The sequence below is a fragment of the Microtus pennsylvanicus genome, chromosome 1 (assembly GCF_037038515.1).
Source record: "Microtus pennsylvanicus isolate mMicPen1 chromosome 1, mMicPen1.hap1, whole genome shotgun sequence".
Taxonomy (NCBI): Eukaryota; Metazoa; Chordata; class Mammalia; order Rodentia; family Cricetidae; genus Microtus; species Microtus pennsylvanicus.
The window spans coordinates 84,874,354-84,895,510 of record NC_134579.1 but is presented as its reverse complement, the minus strand read 5'-3'; the positions used below and the strand labels follow the sequence as shown (position 1 = coordinate 84,895,510).

General features: G+C 37.8%; 1 protein-coding gene across 6 annotated transcripts in view; it reads left to right on the top strand.

Annotated features, from left to right (window-relative positions):
• Pds5b (PDS5 cohesin associated factor B) overlaps positions 1–21,157 on the top strand; it is a 151,842-nt gene that overhangs the window by 39,866 nt on the left and 90,819 nt on the right. For all 6 annotated transcript variants that reach the window (XM_075971459.1, XM_075971441.1, XM_075971432.1 and 3 more), the window contains exons 2-6: positions 11,276–11,402; positions 15,536–15,739; positions 17,828–17,914; positions 18,024–18,121; positions 18,955–19,081. In XM_075971459.1, the coding sequence (XP_075827574.1) occupies positions 11,295–11,402; positions 15,536–15,739; positions 17,828–17,914; positions 18,024–18,121; positions 18,955–19,081 (624 nt within the window). In that variant the 5' untranslated portion in view covers positions 11,276–11,294. The remainder of the gene's footprint in view (positions 1–11,275; positions 11,403–15,535; positions 15,740–17,827; positions 17,915–18,023; positions 18,122–18,954; positions 19,082–21,157) is intronic.

The following is a 21,157-nucleotide window of genomic DNA, read 5'->3' as shown; positions in this document are numbered from 1 at the left end:
TACACGGAAACTGTATTCTTTTAAACACTGCTTGGCCCATTAGTTTTAGCTAACTCTCACATCTTGCTTTAACCCATTTCTAATAATGTGTGTAGCATCACGAGGTGGCTTACCAGGGAAGATCTTAACCTGAGTCTGTGTTGGGTGGGAGAATCATGGTGACTACCTGACTCGGCTTCTTTCTCCCAGCATTCTGTTTGTTCTGTCTACTCTGCCTATCTAAGCTGCTGTCCTATCAAAAGGGCCAAGGCAGTTTCTTTATTAACCAATAGACATATGACCCTCCTCCATCAGTGGTGATTTTTCTCTTTTCATCAGATAGGGCTTACACATACAACTGATACTGAGAAACAATCCTCTTTCAATACACAAGGGCTGTTAACACTGTCATTAGAAATATTAAGGAGTTTTGACAACGTTTGAATTTGATGCTAGCTAAGTTATTGCACACTGTGGAAATACCATTTTTTGTTTAAACCGTTGGAATATAAATAAATGTTGCTGTAAGGTTATGCATTTAAAGGAGAATAGCTTCATTTATTTGTCTCCCCCCACTGTTAAGAGTTTCTCTTGTAGATTTTTCCATTGTTCTTGACAAGAATAAGCCTAATTTCTCATTCTGTTTAATTGCTGTATGGATTATCTTTTAATGAATGTGCCACCTGCTGGTTCCATCTTGGGGAACACTGCAGTTTGGAGTCTTTATAAACTCTATAGTTGTCCTAATTCTGCCTTAAAGGTGAACTCCCAGGAGAAAGAGCAGCTTCAGTAAACATGGGCATGTAGGGATTCTAGTAGTAGCTTGTTCTGATTCAGTGACAGTGAACTTACCGAGACATTATGAATCATTAAGGAAAATCACGGAAATACCATGATTCATTTCTAACTAGATCATCTTAAAGATAAGCTTGTTTTATTTTTGAGAGGAGTAGTGATTTCTCTCATTGCTATTTTTCTGTTTCATCCAATTCCAATGGAAAGATCTTATATATCTTTTGAGTCAAGAATGAATGATTGCTGGGCATTGGTGGCACATGCCTTCAATCCCAGCACTCGGGAGGCAGAGACAGGCGGATCTCTGTGAGTTCGAGGCCAGCCTGGTCTACAAGAGCTAGTTCCAGGACAGCCAGGGCTACACAGAGAAACCCCATCTCAAAAACCTAAATAATTCTTAAATTGATTTTTACCCTTCTCCAGGACCATCGCTGTGATTTCAACATATGTTTCTTTTAGATGGTAGAGTACTCAACCCTAAATGGAATGAATAGATACCTATCACACTCCTAGTTCTAAGGCTCAGGGATCTTTGAGGAAAAGGGGACAGAAAAGAGTTTTATAGCCCCAGCTATACTTGAAGGAAACTATTTTTTTTGTTTTGTTTTGTTCTTTTGTACACCTTGGGGGCTATTGCATATATGAACTCACAGCAATTGAGATGGGCACAAAATCTCATTACTAGCTGAGGAGCTAGTGGCATTTGATAGCTGTTGGGAAAGAAAAGAGTCAGTTTTCTTAATGGTATTACCCCAGTAGGTCAGCTACACTGAGGGCAGTTTCCACTATTCTGAGTTGTTGGGCAGCACACATTGGACTCCAGGAATTCAAAAAAAGAAAAGACAAAACTAACAAAAACCACAAACTCAAACTTGGCTGGATTAAGAGGTGAAGGGGAAAGATGTGGACATGACCAAAATGCATTGTATGACATTTTCAAAATATTAATAAAACTACTTTTTAGAAACAATACACATTTCTTTCTTTTTTGGGGAATATCTCTGTGTTGAGACAGGGTTTCATTATGTATCCCTGGCTAACCCAGAACTCACAGAGATCCTCCTGCCTCTACTTCCACAGTTCTGGGATTAAATGTGTTTGCTACCACACCTGGCTTTAAAAATAAAATGTAGTTTCTTTTAAATAACTGAGTTCTGCAAAGATTATAGTATGTAGGCCGGGCGGTGGTGGCGCACGCCTTTAATCCCAGCACTCGGGAGGCAGAGGCAGGCGGATCTCTGTGAGTTCAAGACCAGCCTGGTCTACAGAGCTAGTTCCAGGACAGGCTCCAAAGCCACAGAGAAACCCTGTCTCGAAAAACCAAAAAAAAAAAAAAAGATTATAGTATGTAGATTATTTCCTTGCATCTATTGTTTATACCAAATGCAACAACATACATATAATTTTTAAATTGAAGTGCTTTCTGAAAGTTTCAAATCACTCACTAAAATAATCCTAGGTTATTTTTTTTTTTTACTATAAATTTGTGAAAAATAAATTCAGTTGAAAAAAATTTTTTTTTTTTTTGGTTTTTTTGAGACAGGGTTTCTTTGTGGTTTTGGAGCCTGTCCTGGAACTAGCTCTGTAGACCAGGCTGGTCTCGAACTCACAGAGATCCGCCTGCCTCTGCTTCCCAAGTGCTGGGATGAAAGGCCTGCGCCACCATCACCCCGCTTCAGTTGAAATTTTTTATACTTAATTTATTTTTGTTTTATGTGTGTTAGTGTTTTGCCTGTATATAGGTATGTGTACAACCTGTGTGCAGTACTTGCAGAGGTCAGAAGAGGGCATCAGGCATCAGATTCCCTGGAACTGGAGTTACAGGCCACTATGTAGGTGCTAAGAAATGAACCCAAGACCTGTGTAAGAGCAGCCAGTACTCTTTTTTTTTTCTTTTTTGGTTTTTCGAGATAGGGTTTTTCTGTAGCTTTGGAGCCTGTTCTGGAGCTAGCTCTTGTAGACCAGGCTGTTCTCAAACTCACAGAGATCCATCTGCCTCTTCCTCCCGAGTGCTGGGATAAAAGGTGTGCACCACTACCGCCTGGCTGAGCAGCCAGTACTCTTACCCCCTGAGCCATCTTTCCAGCACAATTGAAAAAAAAATGTATGAATGTTTTTCTGGTATTTATGTATGTGCACCACATGCTTGCAGTGCTCAAGAAGGCTAGAAGAGGGTGTAGGGTCCCTTGGAACTGGAGCTACTCAAGGTTGTGAGCCACCACATGGGCGCAGGGAATGCAACCCAGCAAGAGCAACAAGTGTTATTACCCACTGAACCAACTCTCAAGATAAGAGTTTTTTTTTTAAATTGAGCTATACATTTTTTCCCGTTTCCCTCCCTTTCTACCCTCTCCTGTGACCCCCATGCTTCCAATTTACTCAGGAGTTCTTCTTCTTCTTCTTCTTCTTCTTCTTCTTCTTCTTCTTCTTCTTCTTCTTCTTCTTCTTCTTCTTCTTCTTCTGCTGCTGCTGCTGCTGCTGCTGCTGCTGCTGCTGCTGCTGCTGCTTCTTCTGCTGCTTCTGCTGCTTCTGCTGCTTCTGCTTCTGCTGCTTCTGCTGCTGCTGCTGCTGCTGCTGCTGCTGCTGCTGCTGCTGCTTCTGCTGCTTCTGCTGCTTCTGCTGCTTCTGCTGCTGCTTCTGCTTCTGCTTCTTCTTCTTCTTCTTCTTCTTCTTCTTCTTCTTCTTCTTCTTCTTCTTCTTCTTCTTCTTCTTCTGCTTCTGCTTCTGCTTCTGCTTCTGCTTCTGCTTCTGCTTCTGCTTCTGCTTCTGCTTCTGCTTCTGCTTCTTCTTCTGCTTCTGCTTCTGCTTCTTCTGCTTCTTCTGCTTCTTCTGCTTCTTCTGCTTCTTCTGCTTCTTCTGCTTCTTCTGCTTCTTCTGCTTCTTCTGCTTCTTCTGCTTCTTCTGCTTCTTCTGCTTCTTCTGCTTCTTCTGCTTCTTCTGCTTCTTCTGCTTCTGCTTCTGCTTCTGCTTCTGCTTCTGCTTCTGCTTCTGCTTCTGCTTCTGCTTCTGCTTCTGCTTCTGCTTCTGCTTCTGCTTCTGCTTCTGCTTCTGCTGCTTCTTCTTCTTCTTCTTCTTCTTCTTCTTCTTCTTCTTCTTCTTCTTCTTCTTCTTCTTCTTCTTCTTCTTCTTCTTCTTCTTCTTCTGCTGCTGCTGCTGCTGCTGCTGCTGCTGCTGCTGCTGCTGCTGCTGCTGCTGCTGCTGCTGCTGCTGCTGCTGCTTTGGTGTCTGTCCTGGAACTAGCTCTTGTAGACCAGGCTGGCCTCGAACTCCTAGAGATCCACCTGCCTCTGCCTCCCAAGTGCTGGGATTAAAGGCATGTGCCACCACCGCCCGGCGAGATATTCTTTTTTTTTTTCTTCTCCTATGTTGGTCCATGTATGCATCTCTGAGGATCTTCTTTGTTGTCTAGGGTCTAAAGTTTGTGAAAGTTTAGTTTTTACTAATTTATTGTTAAACTTTTGGAGATAGAGTCTCACTATGTAGCCTAGAGCACTAATCCTCCATTTTCCATTTCCCAAGTACTAGGGTCATAGGCATGTACCGTCACCTACAGTTAAAATTTGTATTTTTCCAAAGCTACAGAAAAATCCTGTATCGAACAATCAAAAAAATTACACTTTTTGAAGTGGAAGTTAATAAATTAGTACTTTGTTTCCTAGTGTACATTGTATATAAAGTAGAGTCTAACACTAACATAAAATAGGTTCGTTTTTATATAATTTTTTTAAAGCAGTTACTCTTCAATCTTGTTTTATATTTATTAAGGGAATAGTTGAGATTTTGTTGGGATGAACCCTAGCAGATCCCCTGGGTGTGTCAGTCTGGGAGGAGCGTGTCTGTCTCGGTTTTCTCCCAAAAGGTGTAGATCCCATTTCCTACATCCCTTTTCTGCCCTGCTTCCTTTCTGCTTCCTTTTCACCTTTTTATTTATCTTGTGATTTGGTTTTATCGCTCAGGAACATTTTTAAAAAATATCATCCACGTTCGAGGAATTATTTGCTGAGGTCATTTTGTGTAATTGCTACCCTCCATCTTCAGACATCTCTATTGTCCTGATGCATTCGTATTTGTTATGCCCCTTGACTTTCTTTCCTGATTTCTTCCCCATCATATTTATTTCCTCAGTGTTCAGTCTTGGAATCTCAGTTCTTCTTATACTCTCTAACCCCCTCTTTTGAGATAGTCTTACTCTTGACTGGCCTGGAGTTTGTTACATAGACAAGACTGAACTTGGCCTGTGTCTGCACTGTGCTGGAGTTCACATGCCTGTCATCCCTCCATCCCTTCCTCACTCTCTCCCTTCCTGTGTGTAGGTATGTGTGTTTATGCAGATGTGTTTGTGATTGTGTGTGTTCAGGTACATATGGAGGTCAGCTTTTGGTATTGTTTTTCAGGATGCCACCCCCGCCTCTTTTTTTTTTTGGCTGCAAATCTCAGGGATCTTTCCATCCCTTCCCTACATTGCCTTTTCATAATAGGTTCTGGGGGTAAACTCAGGTCCTCATGCTTATGTAACACTTTACTACTCGAGCTGTTTCCTCAATCTCACATTAACTTTTTTTTTTTTTATGTGTATGGGTGTTTTGCCTGCATCACATATGTGCAGCGCTTGCAGAGGCCAGAAATGGATCCCTTGGAACTGGAGTTAAAGATGGTTGTGAGCCTCCATGTGGGTGCTGGGAATCAAAACTCACGTTCTTTAGAACAGTCAGTGCTCTTTAGTGCTGGGCCATGTTTCCATCTCCTGCCTCACATTTTCTTTATTAAAAATTAAATTTGCATAGCATAAACAGTAGATGTTATCAAAACATTGTATGGTCTTACTTTTTTTTTAAATAAAACTTTAGAATCTAAAGTTTAGATTTTAAATAGTAAAATAGAGCTGCCTTTTAGATGAAACTTAATTTTCCTCAAGAACTGTTCTATAGTTTCTACCATCTCTGTTATAATCAGGGCATACATTTTTTATATTTGCTTATCATTATACTTGTGAGTGTGTGTTCACCTGTACGTTCTTAAAGCCAGAGCTGATGTTGGATATGTTCCTCTATTGTTCTTTATGCAATTTTCCATTAGGTTCCTGTTGAACCTGAAGCTCACTATTTAGGCTAGATTGTCTGGCCATCCAGCCCCTGGATCTGTGTGTCCTTCCTAATGCTGAGCTACAGGTTATGCTACTGTGCCCAGCCTTTTATGCAGGTGCTAGGGAATCAAGATTTCAGTCCTTATGCTTAAGCAGCAAGCATCCTTCATGTGGAACAATCTCTTCAGTTGCTCATTATTGTATCTTTAGTACCTAGTATATTGCACCAGGTGAATTCTCAGTTAATATTTAAATAATCAGCTTTTCAGGAACACATACTTTGAATTTTATAGTAATCTCATTTTCTGTTATAATTATTTCTAACTCTTTGAGTCAGTTTTCTTTATTTTAGCCATTGCCTGTATTTCTTCCTTCATCAGTTTCCTAACTGGTCTCCTTCTGTTTCAGCTGTTCTCAATCTATGGTTTGTGAATCATTTGGGAGTCAAATGAGCCTTTCACATGAGATGCCTAAGACCATCAAAAAACACAGATATTTTCATTATAGTTCATAACAGTAGCAAAATGACAGATATGAAGTAGCAACATAACAAAAATAATTTTTTAGTTGGGGGTAGCCATAACATGAGGAGAGCTGTATTAAAGGGTTTCAGCGTTAGGAAGATTGTGAAAACTGTTCTATTTGGTTTCTTCCCCTGTCTAGTCTGCACTGTTTATTATAACTACAATTTCTCAAAAATAGATGTCATTCATTCAGCAAGTATTTTCTGAGTACTTACTGCTAATAATGCCTATCATAGCTAGTAACAGTAGCATAAATGATACTCTGCTTGTCTTAAGGAGTTAATAATCTAGGGGAGAAAGAAATATAGTGAGTGTAATGTATAAATGCCATTTGTACAGACTCAGAATGTGGCTAGGTATTAGGTGGAGGAGCACAGCTCTGCAAGTGGAGGTCAGGGAAAGAACATGTACACTTACAACTTTCGTGGAGTTGTTTAGTAGATAGGGACTGGTGTGTCTCACTCTAGGAATAGCCTGTGTGTATTCACAGCCTTTTACACTCTGCTTATAAGACTCAATGCCAACTCAGAAACCTGCCCCATTGTTGGCTCATATCTTTTTTTTATTTATTTTTTATTTTTTTTATTCGGGACAGGGTTTCTCTGTAGCTTTGGAGCCTGTCCTGGAACTAGCTCTTGTAGACCAGGCTGGCCTCGAACTCACAGAGATCCGCCTGCCTCTGCCTCCCAAGTGCGCACACTGCCCAGCTTATCTTTTCTTTTTTTAGTTCTCTTTTCTTGTAGCTACATTTTCTGTGTGTTACGTCCTTCCCCTTTCTTCCCTTCAGAGATGAATTCTGAACCTTGCCAGTTTTTTTCTTATTGTTTATACAATCCTCTCCATACCTTTATAGAAATGCTAATGCTTAAATCCTTTCCCCAGGCTCCATGTTTGCTGTTTCCATTATGATGATTTCAAAGTCTACTGTGGTTTAGTTATTTAGGGTTATGTGTTTCTTTTGGTAGACTCTGAGATCCATTTTAACTCATTTCTCTAATAGTTACTGCTGAGATATTATGCAAAAAGTAGGTGTATGGTAATTTGAATTCACGGATTTGCGCATTCTGTGCTGTCACACTTGAACAGCTCATCTGTGCTGACGTTAACTGTTCTGTGGGTGCCAGGAGTTGAACTTGAGTCCTGTAGAAGAGCAGCTAATGTATTAACTCCTGAACCATGGTTCTGAGTCCCTTATTCTTAAATTTTTGCTCAATATTGTTTGCAATATTTGTGTAGTTCTGTATGCTTGAAACCTATAAAGCATTGGTTCTCAACCTTCCTGATGCTTCCCTTAATACAATTCCTCATGTTGTTGTGAACCCCCAACCAATCTATTTTCATTGCTACTTTTTAAACTGTAGTTTTGCTACTGTTATGAATTGTAATGTAGATATCTGTGGTTTTTGATGTTCTTAGGTGACCCCTAAAGGGATCATGACCTACAGGTTGAGAACCACTGCTGTAGAGTTTTAATGACTCATAGTTGCAGTGAGGAGGGGGGTTGTCTCTTGTTTCCTCACTTCTCCCCCCTTGTTTTTAAAGCTGCTCATCGGCTGTCTTTTTCTAGTTTTTTTTTTTTTATCATTTTGAGACTGTTGAATAAGGAAGCCATATAATGTATATAATCCTTTACTTTGTGCATAGTGACTGTTAAATTACTGCGTGGATTAGTATTCTTTTAATATCAGTTTTTACCCATTAAAAGTCATTTGGATTGGTTTCAATTTGGGGATATTTTCTGTAAATGTTAAGTTTTCTATTTTTCTTAGAAAATATCTGATAGTGTGATTACTGACTCTGGGTTAAATACTTGTTTTTTCATTTTAATAAGAAAGTGCTTGAATTATGTTACTATGGCTGTACAACCAGTAATGTCTCTGACAGATTAGCCTCTTCACATCCATGCCTACACCATACACATGACAAGAGTGAATGGCTGTGGAACGAGACACAACAAAAAACTTATGCTTCAAGGGAGCCTGCATGGGACCAGCCTAGACTCTCTGCATACATGTGACAGTTGTGTAGCTTGGTCTATTTGTGGACAGTTGTGAAGTTTGCTGCTACATTTAGGAATGCTCCCCTGGAGTGACTTAGCCTAGGCCTCTGATGAATATGCTGTTTGTTTCAAGGGGCACTCCCAAAGAAGCACACAGAGGCCTATGTTAATTATAAACAGATTGGCCTATTAGCTCAGGCTCCTTATTACCTATAATAACTTAGCCCATAATTCTTGTCTATGTTTAGCTAAGTGGCTTAGTGCCTTTCATCAGTGAGACATTCTTGTCTTATTTCCTCTGTGCCTGACTGAGATTGCATCTCTGCCTTTCCTCTTCCCAGAATTCTCCTAGTCTCGTTGCTCTGCCTATACTTTCTGCCTGGCTCCTGGCCAATCAGCGTTTTATTAAACCAATATGAGTGACAAATCTTTACAGTGTACAAAAGCATTATCCCACAGCACTCTCTGGTTGTTGGTTCACATGAACCAGGCTAGCTGTTTTTATGGCTTTTCCTGCGATATCCCTGACCTTCCTGGTCCTACGATTTCTCTCTCCTCCTCAACAGGACTCCATAAGCTCTGCCCAGTGTTTGGCCATGGGTCTCTGTATCTGCCTCCATCAGTCACTGGATGAAGGCACTCTGATGACAACCAGGGTAGTCAGCAATCTGATCATGGGGATGGCCACTTCAAGTTATGCATCCACTGCTGCTAGGAGTCTTAGCTGAGGTCATCCTTGTTTACTCATAGAAGTTTCTTTTGCATCAGCCTTCTGCCTGACTTGTAAAGTCGTCCCCCCCCCCCACCATTCAGTATGATTGTATTTTTATAGTGTCCTTTTGCAAGTTTTTTCAGATAGGTATATTGTACCGATTTTTTTTTTCTGACTTGACTACTGCTTTAAACATTGTAGAGGTTTGTCTGGTTTAGAATTTTCATATAAGCATGTACTCTGTGGGGTTTCGTGTTTGATATCCTTCAGTTAACCCCAATGCTAATCTACATTATTATTCTAACAGAGCAATAGTTGATTGACTCCATAGTTGTGTTTTTGTTGTATGAATAGACCACAGTTTACTTATCCTATGGTTGATAGACACTTGGTGTTGATTGCCTTACACTAGACATGTGTGGTTTTTTCTTTTGAGCACATACAAACAAGTGGACCCTGGACCCATGTGTAAGTGCATGCGTGTGTGCGTGCGTTTGTGTGTGTGTGTGTGATATTTAGATCATGTGCTTTCTTTTGCTTGGCTTTCTAGGGAATATTTTTCTGATATTTTACTTAGAACATCCTCTTTTCTGCATTTTAAACCTCACACAAATGGGCCTAAAAGTCACAAGAGATCCACTTGCTTCTGTCTCCTTTATGTTACTCTTCACTTGATCACATGGATCATATATGCACAAAGGTTTAACACGTGCTAAACAGTGTTCTGAGTTTACTTACACATATGCTCATACAGACAGCTATCAAATTTTGCTTGGCTAATATGTACTTATTTCACATATTCTTGACAATCACATTCCTTATATTTAAACTTTGGGTTTGCATATTGAAGATGAGATTTTTATTGTACCCTGGCTTATATTGTTGCTACTGAGAAATACCTATTTTCAGATGCTCTTGTTTTTAAGGTAGTGTGTTGGTTTTGAGATTTTATTTTCTTTTTGAAAATGTTTTTAACTGAAATAGAATTACATTACTTTTCCCTATTTTTCTTCCTCCAGCTACCCTCTAGGACCTCTCGTATGTTCCCACTTCACATATCCTTTTTCTTTTTTTGTTACATACACACACATGTATTTATATGTATGCACAAGCATATATAAGTATGACCTGCCGAGTATGTTGAAATTTTATTTTCTTGATTTATTATCCCTTTTATTTTGAATTTATTGTCTTTTGCTTCTTGAATTTGCCAATTGCTGTCTTACAATACTTGTGCAGTTATGTGGACTGTTCAGTCTTCTGTGAGTCATAAGGTAGACTTGCTCTTTCTGTGTGTATTTTAGTTTCCCTTTGTGATGCTCTGGATTTGTCTGTTACTATTTCACTCTTTTTACCTTCTCTGGCTTCTGTAGGGCACAGATTGATATCTGGGTACCCTCTTTGGGTGGTGTGTGCGGGGCTAGGATAGAAGTCCACATTAATCTCAGGAGATTTTTTTTTTTTTGGATAGGTACATATTCTATCCCTTTTGTCCAATGTGAGCACAGAAACTGAATCCTGGTTTTGTCAGTGGTGGCAGATAACTTCAGAGATCAGATACATAGAAAGCTATAGTGTTTAATTCTCTGGGTTCTTGTTTTTATCCTAGATTTTTTTATCAGCATCATTTATGATACTTTATTTTTTATTTTTTTTTTTAGATTTATTTATTATGTACACAGTGTTCGGCCTCCATGTATGCCCTCAAGCCAGAAGAGGACACCAGATCTCATTATAGATGGTTGTGAGCCACCATGTGGTTGCTGGGAATTGAACTCAGGACCTCCGGAAGAGCAGTCAGTGCTCTTAACCTCTGAGCCATCTCTCCAGCCCCCTTATTTTTTATTAATATATTTGTTTCCTTGGAGAATTTCTTACAACTTATTTTGATCATACTCACCCCCATTTCCCAATTTAAACATTTATTTATTTTGGTTATTTTTTCTATTTTGTGTGTTTTGTTGGGGAGAGTTAGTGCAAATTATATAGCTTGCTCCTAATGGAAATAGAATAAGTAAATTTGTTTTCAGTAATTTTGGAAAATTTTCATTAGTTTTCATTTAGATGACTAAATTACTCTGAATTAAGAGGCTATTACAAATTGTTGGATAAGAACTTTTCTTTTATATTTATTATAGTACATGCATATTTTTAGTTTGTATCTAATAATTTTCTTGCTTTAGGGATACGGACATTTCCATCATGGCTCATTCAAAGACAAGGACCAACGATGGGAAGATTACTTACCCTCCTGGTGTCAAAGAAATCTCAGATAAAATCTCTAAAGAGGAGATGGTGAGGCGCTTAAAGGTGAGTGAACATGTATAGTTCAGACAGCGGGGCAGTGAGGCTTTCCTTTGGGGATCTTCATGTAGGGCCATGTAACTTGCTTTGCAAGGGGAAAACTATTTTAAAGACTTCAAATGGTACAGAAAGAGTTTGTGGGAATAGGTCAGGTACAGAACAGTGGGGACCCCACTGCTACTGGGAGAGTGATTGACACATATTCCATGATATTTTTATACTGTCCATTATCAAGTTATCTTCTCTTTCTTCCTGTTTGATGCACACTGTCATCCCCTCCCGTGCCCCAACTCTTCAGGTATAGGAAAGAACTTGTAGATATTTATAGGAGTCCTTGGCTATAGGTTTACCTCCTGGTGCATTATTTTTAGAGTAGTCAGAGCTTGACTGTTAGTGTCTATCTCTGCTTCTGGCACACAACAGACCAAGACGGGCTGTTACCTTGTATGAGGTATTCCTCTAACAAGGGTTTCTTTAGATTATATTTGAATAATTCTTCACCTTTTTTTTTTTAAAATGGCCCCTGTGACTATTAAAATGTTTAAAGTAGCATTAACAGACAAAGTACATGTGAACCTGGTTGACCAGTTGCTCAAGATTATTCTTACACTTGAGCACTTTTTTCCTTTTATGTGTGTGTTATTTAGACTTTTGTCTTGTCTGCTATAGTATTATAATACTCATTTTTTTCAACTAATGGAAAACATAAAATTATACTTACCATTTCTTTTAACTGGTACTTATTAGTGAGTTATATGTAATATTTCAACATGTACATTCTGTAATGTTTACTGATCTGCTATTTTTTTTGTCAGTGTTGGAAAACTTTGCATCACTGAAGGGTCAGAAGCCTTACAGAACAGTAGTATATTAGGCTGCTGTGTGGTGTATGTGTATGTATGTACGTGATGTTAATACTACTATAAGCTACACTTGAGGTCTGGATATTGTTTACTTTTCCTTAAGCTATTAGAGTGCAGCTGTCAGAGGCTTATTACGTGAAGGAGAAGGTACTTTGTCGCAGATAAGGTACCCATCCACCCGACAAGTTCAGTCTGATTAGGAACTGTGTCTGTCTCATTCAGTAGAGCCAAGCTCAACTCTTTTTATGTAGGATGTGTTTACTTTTCTATATAGTTGTCTTTTCTTGACTTGTTGAGTTTTTGTGAAACCAGTACATTTATTTTCTCAGATGTATCCCAGAAATGATAGGTAAATATCTATCATGTTTGTGGAAAAAATGCTTTGAAGGCATACACATACAAGCTGGCTAACAGTAACTTTTATGCATACTATTTTCTCAGATATATTTAAAATTAGAGGTCTCATCTGAGTTATAACTGAGGGCCTCTTTTCCTCCTCTTAAGGCCATTCTTTTTTTTCCCTGAAGCTGAGGACCGAACCCAGGGCCTTGCGCTTGCTAGGCAAGCGCTCTACCACTGAGCTAAATCCCCAACCCCTTTTGTCTTTTTTTATTATTTTTTTAAGGCCATTCTTGCTGTGTAGCACAGGCTGGCCTAGAACTCCATATGGAACCCAAGATGGCCTTGAATTTATAATCTTGCCTAAGATTCCTGAATGCTGGGATTAGTGATTGTTGTTAATGGGATTTGCAACACTATTTGAGTATACAGTAGGGAAAATTCCTTTTATCTGGGCTTGGAACAAATTTGATTGTTTCATTGTCTTCATGTTCAGTGTTGTATTATGTGTTTTTTTACTGTCAGCTGTTTACAGCATCAGCAAGCCGGCTAGCACACAGTTCCATCATTTTTTGTACTTACAACTGCTATGACTTTTAGCATTCTCCTCCTCTGAGAAATAGAAAATAGATTTAATTTTGGATAATGATACTCTTTGCTATTTACAAATACATATAATAAGCTTTATGAATTATAATTTGTTAACATATAGGTTTTGTTCTTACATGATTTCTGAGTTTTCCTATAACATTTTATTCAAAATGCACTTTGTTTTCCATTCTTATATGAAGAGATTCTAAGGGAAAATAATTAACTCTGTACCTAACTCTTTATCCCCTCTTTTGACTTTTTCTAGGCCCAAAGATGTTGAGAGCTCATGTCTTGAGAATAGTGCATTTTGTCTATTTTGGTTTTGTCGGATTTGGCATCAGGCATGGCAGAGCAGAGAGGTTGCTAGCAGCGTTGTCCCTGTGGCTGTTCCATGTGTTCAGTGTGAATAAAGTATTTATTTCTTACTTTGGAACTTCGGGCCTCCAGCAAGTGGAGAAACCACAGGCTTTGATGCTCTGTGGGCCCTGTTCAACATTTAGAATGTGTAGCACCACCTAGTGGATGCTGTATGGTTACCTTTTGTCAGCATGAGAGTGAAATGTCATGTTTTTTTCAGGTTCTTCAGTTTTCTTCATTCTCATTTGAAGAAGTAATACATTTTGTTGAGTTTTAGTTGAAGTAAGGATAGGACAGCTTTAACTAATCATTTCTACAAAATACTAAAATTAGAAAAAGTGTTACAGAATTTAAACTATAAATTCTCAATTTGCTTTTAATTTCCCTTCTATAAAAATACATATGAAGACAGATCTGTTTCTTGCAACTTATTTCTATGTAACGTATACATGGGTTATCTTGTTGAAACAATGAGATGTCCATATTGTATTTTGTTTTACTGTGACCTAGAAATATTTTTTGTATACTGTACTTAGTCACTTCATGGTAAGTAAAGGATGCATTTTTCTTAGGAATACATCTTTGACATCCTTTAAAAAGAGTGTTTTTTAAAAAAAATTTTTAAATTATGTGTGTCTCTAAGCTGGGTATGAGCACACATACAAATGTAGTGCCCACATTGTCCAGAAGAGGGTTTTGGATCCTTAGGCTCTGGAGTTACAGGTGATTGGGAGCTACCTGATGTGGGTGCTGGCAACTGAATATGGGACCTCTGAAGAACAGTACATGCTCAGATTGTTAAACCCCAGACATTCTTTCTTGAATCTGCATTTTATAGTCTTTTGGGTAGACTGAAATAGAAAAATCACATCTGAAGTAGTTCAATGGCTAATAATACATTGTTGCTATGGCAAAATACTGAACAACAGCGATTTTAGGAAAAGAACTTTGGTTGGGCTCACAGTTTGAGGGTACAGTCTGTTATGGCAAGGGAAGGCCTGATAACAGGAAGGTGAGGCAGTTGGTCACAGTGCATCCATAGTAAGGAAGCTGAGAGATGAATATGGCTCTTCAATGCTTTTCCTTTTCATCCAGTCAGGGACCCACATTCAGCAGTGAGTCATATGTCTTCATTTAACCCTTTCTGGAAACAGTCTGATTGACACTGCCAGAGGTGTATCTTTGTGTGATTCCAAATCCAGCCAAGTTGATGTTAAGATTAACCAGAACAGATAGAAACTGAAATTTTCGTACCGGGATTCTCATGGACTAGAACTATTAGGAAGAGAAGAAAGGGCTGTGATTTTAAGTGCCATAGAGCTCTTCCTACACTGTGCAAGTGAAACAAGTCTCCACAGCTACAGACCCTGAATAATAGCCACTGCAGAGGGGGAATTTTAAACTTAAAGCCTGGTCTACAGAGATGTGGACAAATGACAAATACTTACTTTAAACTAGTGATTCTCAAACTGTGGGTTGTGACCCCTTTGTGGGTCAAATGATCCTTTTATGGGTTGCCTAAGATTCTTGGAAAACACAGATATTTACATTATGATTCATAACAGTTGAAAAATTACAGTTACGAAGTAGCAATAAAATAAATTTATGGTTGGGGTCCACAACATGAGGAACTGTATTAAAGGGTCACAGCATTAGATAGGTTGAGAACTGTTGCTTTAAAATTAAGCATTTAATGAGTTTTTTTGAGATGGAGTTTTGCTTTGTAGCTCAAACTAAACTTGAAATCGCGATTCTTCTGCCTTATCTTTCTGAGTCTTGGGATTACAGGCATGTGCTATCATGCTTGGTTAAAAATATTTTAGTTATATTTTTAAAATTGTTTACCCTTTTCTTGTAGAAGGATCTCATTTTATTATTTTCTGATGAAAGTGTATTTTGAGTGAACTTTTTTGTAAGTGCTATGATTTTTTTTTCGACATGACTGCTTACAGGAAACATCTGACTATTTGATGATTTTTTTGTGTATAGATGGTTGTAAAAACTTTCATGGACATGGATCAGGACTCTGAAGAGGAAAAGGAACTTTACCTGAACCTAGCTTTACATCTTGCTTCTGACTTTTTCCTCAAGCATCCTGATAAAGACGTTCGTTTACTGGTAGCATGCTGCCTTGCTGATATTTTCAGGATTTATGCTCCCGAGGCTCCTTACACATCTCCTGATAAACTAAAGGCAAGTACTGATGGGGCGCACTGCTGCATTGACACTTTTTTTCTATTAAATTGAATGAGATTAAGTAATTTCTTTTTGAACATTTATAATGAAGACTATGTGCATTGTTTAAAAGATATTACCTAACTAGAAACCTGAATGAGAACTGTACAAAAGATAACAAGTGACTATGTGACAAATATTGTAGTAAATGATTTTAGAAGCTATTGGTCAGAAAATGACTTTCCTTAGTAAGATTATCATCCATTGTAAGAAAAAGTTGCAGACAGTTTGCTTCACTTTACTTTTCACTGAATTACATGATATGTAAGTGGTTTAGAGAATGATATATTCGTTTCGTGTAAGTCAGGGCTCTTCCTCACCAGATGTTTAGTTGACATTCTCTCAACAGGAAGTATAAAGACTACTGCTGTGCAGCTTATTCACCTTTTGTGTGGGCTTCTCAGCCAGTGTTGACAGGAACCTAGCTCTAGGCTTAGGCATGATGAGAAGGTGTTACAAAAGATCTGTTCTTTTTATCAGGGCAGTTATGAGAAGGGTATCCAATAGATGAGATAAAGGTCTGTGTCGACTGTCTGAAACATTAAAAAGTCTATCTGCCTGCTTCTCTGTCTCTAGAATCAATCTTTTGGTCTCATTTTACATACCCCCTTTTCTGTTTTGGGGATAGAACTGAAAAGTCACTGTGTTTTTAAGGAAGCTTTCTAAGTATTTATGGGATAGTTTTTATTATAATTATCTTCAAGGCCATATTTTTGTCTACATTAGTGCCACATTGGTTAGTATTGAATAAGAGAAAATTGTCAGCCTCCATTTTTACCATTCAGTCTCAGTTTGTTACTCTTACGAGGAAACCCTGATTAGATATTTGGCTTGCTATGAATGAACTGACAATTGTTTCCAGCTTTTGATCGGTCTAGTATGCTAAGTACTCTCTTTCAGACAATAAAGATTGTTTGAAAAGCTCATCCATGGAGATTATATTTTATATATTTCTACTATGAAAGCAGCCATTTTCAAAGGATGAATGTTTTAGAAAGTGTTTTTCTTGACATATTACTCAGTCATTTCCATATATGTAGTATTTTTGCTTTTAGGCTCAGTGGTTAAGAGCTCTGACCTTTGACTGCTCTGTTAGAGGTCCTGAGTTCAATTCCCAGCAACCACAGTGTGGCTCACAGCCATCTGTAACCATCTGTAATGAGATCTGGTGTCCTCTTCTGGCCTACAGGTTGCATTCATGCAGAATACTGTATTTATAATAAACAATTTTTTTTTTTTGCCTTTTAAAAGAGGAGACATTTTTCTTATTGATTGTTAGCAAAATTCCTTTGGGGAATTAGTTTTTACTATTAGTTTTTTTTTATTAAGTTTTTTCACAGTTTTCAAAGACTGAAACTCAGGAAAATTTAACTGAAAGTGACTTTTTTGTCTGTCTTTAAAGACCAGGTATGTACACTGAAAAATATTTAATAAAAAAAAGTCTAAAATAAAGAATAGGTAGAGATTGAGAAATTATTCAGGAAAGAAAATGACTCTAATGTAATGATGGTTAAGAAGCTAGATAAACTGAATTCCATTTCTCTTTCTTAAATGTCTAAGCTTCTGTGTGTGATGTGTTTTATTGCTACTTTGTAATTTTGTTTTGGGAGTTTGTTTCCTAAATTGTTTTCTTGCTACATAATTGTGTTGTTTCATGTGTTGTGCTTTTTCAAGAGAGTCCTCAGCTCTCAGTTATTGCAACACCTTTATTTTAATAATATGAATATTCTTTGGCTCACTTTTTAAGCCTATTGTTTTAATTTGCTGGATGTTGAACATTTTCTTTCTGTACACTAACATGTGGTCTATGTAATGATTTCCTGTGAAGAATAATAGGTGTATCAAGATTTTTATACATTGTATTCCTTTGTAAGATCTTTATGTAAAGTTATACTGTAAAAAGTTCTGCTTTTCTCTTTGTGTTGTTTACAATTTATCCTTAGATATTTACAAGGTTGGTGATTAACTATAGGTAGTCCTCCCAGTGTAATGTGTATTTCCATTTAGCATTCATAATTTAAGCAAAACTTTGTTTTTTTTTTAAAGGATATATTTATGTTTATTACAAGGCAATTAAAGGGACTAGAAGATACAAAGAGCCCTCAATTCAATAGGTATTTTTATTTACTTGAGGTAAGCAATGTATTATAACTTTAGATGATATTTACATTTTATTTATTTTCTTGTATATTTTTAGCAACTAAAACATTTGCCTTTTTTCTTTTTTACTTCTTTCTTTTAGAACATTGCGTGGGTTAAGTCATATAATATATGTTTTGAGTTAGAAGATAGCAATGAAATCTTTACTCAACTATACAGGACCTTATTCTCAGTTATAAAGTAAGTTTATTTTCAAATGAGTAATACTTCTTAATTGTAAAGATTTTTGGTTTACAGTGAATCCTCATACGCTGTTGTGATAAATATTGGCTTAAGGTTATAAATTAATTTACATTTATTCTATATATAGTTCTAAATGGATAGAACTTATTGTTATGTATTTATTGGTTAGAAGAGCAAATGAGACTAATTTTTGGTGTTATTACTTGTTTACATATTATATTGATTTTTTTTGTTGTTGTGGCAGACTGTGTAGTCCTAGCTATCCTGGAACTCTGTATAGATTAGGCTGGCCTCGAACTCACAGAGATCAGCTTGCTTCTGCCTCCCAAATGCTAGAATTAAAGGTGTACACCACCACTCCTGGCTTTTATTGACTTTTTATATATGTGGTTGTTTGAAATAAAATTTAAAAGATTTTAAAATACTTTGTCTAAATTTAATATGAACCTGAGATTGCTTTTCATTTAACTACTTTGGTTGTGAGATAGCTAAAATTAGGGGCACGTAATTTAGTATAGTTTTTTTTCTCCCTTGATTTAGATTTTTTTGAAACAGGTTTCTCTGTGTAACCTCGGCTGTCCTGAAACTCTTTCTGTAGACCAGGTTGACCTCAAACTCAGAGATCCACCTGCCTCTGTCTTCCAGGTACTGGAATTAAAGGTGTGTGCGGGCTTAGTAATATGGTTTTAAAAATAAATTTTTGTTACTGTAAGAACAAAGAGAAAGAAGTTTGACAGTAATATAGTTTTAATCTTACCATTTTTATAAAGTATGTTTACTAGTATCCTATCTATCTCAGTTACATTTGAAATAACTGTTTTGAATTTCAGCAATGGCCACAATCAGAAAGTTCATATGCATATGGTGGACCTCATGAGCTCTATCATTTGTGAAGGTGATACAGTATCTCAGGAGCTCTTAGATACAGTTTTAGTAAATCTGGTACCTGCCCATAAGGTATGTGAAATGTGCCTAAACTCTATTATGTTAATATTCAGATATTATGCTTATGTTGTCAATAAAATCTATCCTGCTTTAATATTTTGTAGACTCTTAATATTAAGATACTTAATATTTAAAGTATAACAAACTCATTAAATTTTATAGTCACCAATTACATGAAGAAATAATGAACTTAGTTCATATAAAATATTTATGGTCAATGAGTTTTGTGTAGGGTGCATTTTACACACTTACCGGGGTCAAAAGTTTGGGACTAATGGCTGTCTGTGGCACCTATTAGCATATGTGCTGACACCCTGGCTCTTCCCACTCTGCTCCCTACCCTAAACTTTCCAGTTCATGGGACTCTTATTCCTATATAACCCTGCCATTTTGGCCATGTGCTCTTTTTGCTCTCTTTCATCTTTATCACCCCTCTTGCTCCCTCCTCCCCTGACCTGGTCCAGTCTGCCGACCACGTGCAGTCTACTACTTTCTTTCCCTGCTCTGGATTCTTGAGATGCCTCTGGCTGTACTCGCCCTCACACCTACAATAGAAACCTTCCCCTCAAACATACCTTGGAGAGGTCATACCCTCACTTTTCTGGTGCCAAAACCCTCACCGTATACAGCAGTGAATTACTAGCTGCTTAGGTAGGTACTGTTTGTTATATGACTTTATGTGTTTGCACATGGAGCCTGGCGGGATTAGTTAGGCTAATGTAGAGACAGTGAACTTAAGACCAGTGCTGTTTTTTTCTTTGCCCTGAGTGTTGTCAACCAAGATGTATGCATTTCCCTGTGTTTATATGTGTGCTTTGCCTTTGAAAGTCTATGATTCTGGTAAGCAGTTGGAGTGGCAGTTGTATGATTGAGAAGGGGTTGGATTTTGAGAGAGGAAACAGAAATTACCAATATAAGCAAACATTATTTTTTTTCCTCTTTAAATTTAAGGACTTTCTAGCATTATCGTGTCTTGGTCTACAGTTACATAACATTGGCACAAATAATCCTTCATTGGAATTGAACTCTTAATCTAAAATTTTAAAACATTATAAATCTATTAATTGTGAAAGTAAGCAGGCTCAACAGCAAGTTAACATTAGACCTCAAAAATTCAGATGATGTATTTAAGTGGAAAATCAGAGGTGTTGATGTAGGCTCTGATTGCCTCCATCTATTCTGTTGCTATGCAGGTGTCTGGTTTGGCTCTTCCTAATTCTGTTCAGCTCAGCTATATACCTGTCACCGATAAACAACCATGAGAAGGAAGGCAGGAGGTAGAGAGAGAATAGACTTCACTGAAGCATATTGTACTCCCTTCCTGAGGCTCATAGCGCCTGCTTTGCCTTTAGTGCCCACATGATTAGGATTCCTTTTATCTTCTTTGAAGGAACTGTAAATTCTGGGTAGTAGTCCATCCGACCTGTTTCTTTGAGGCAACCCACCAGGGTGTTTGGCCTGTTGTCTCAAGCTTGTAGCTCTCTAATCAGGTAGGAGAACCAGTATCATGAACTCTACTGCAGGACATCTGAGGGAGGCTTTCAAGAGTTGATGAAACAGGCTCCCCATGGTGGCTGCTCTCTGGAACCATGCCAATACCTGGGAGAAAAGGCTTTCCCAGACACAGATTAAGTGTCATTGTTTTTTGCATTTAGCTGCTACCAGGAAATCCCAGGCCTCTGTCTCTCCAGGCTGTTGTCATGGAAAAAGTTCATTTGTCAGGGAAAACAAACAGGCACTTTCTGGGCTAGAGGATGCAGTTGATGCTGGGACCTGACCTCTCATCTGTGAGAGCAGCTGGAGTCTTCTCGTTAGCTCCTTACAAGTTTAGTCTACTTAGATGGAACAATTTTGGAGGGTAATTTCCCTTTTCGGTCATTTGTATAATTGTAGTTTTTGATAGCTTAGTGAATGCTATGATACTGAATAATACATTCTAACAAAGCTGAAAACAAATCTTAAGCAGATTAAAGATACAATATATTTTCAGTTACTGGAAGGCATCCAAATAAGAGTTAAAGTCATTGTAGTGACTCACTAATGAAAGCCTGGTGACCTGGAGTGTGATCCTTGGGGCCTACAGGAGAG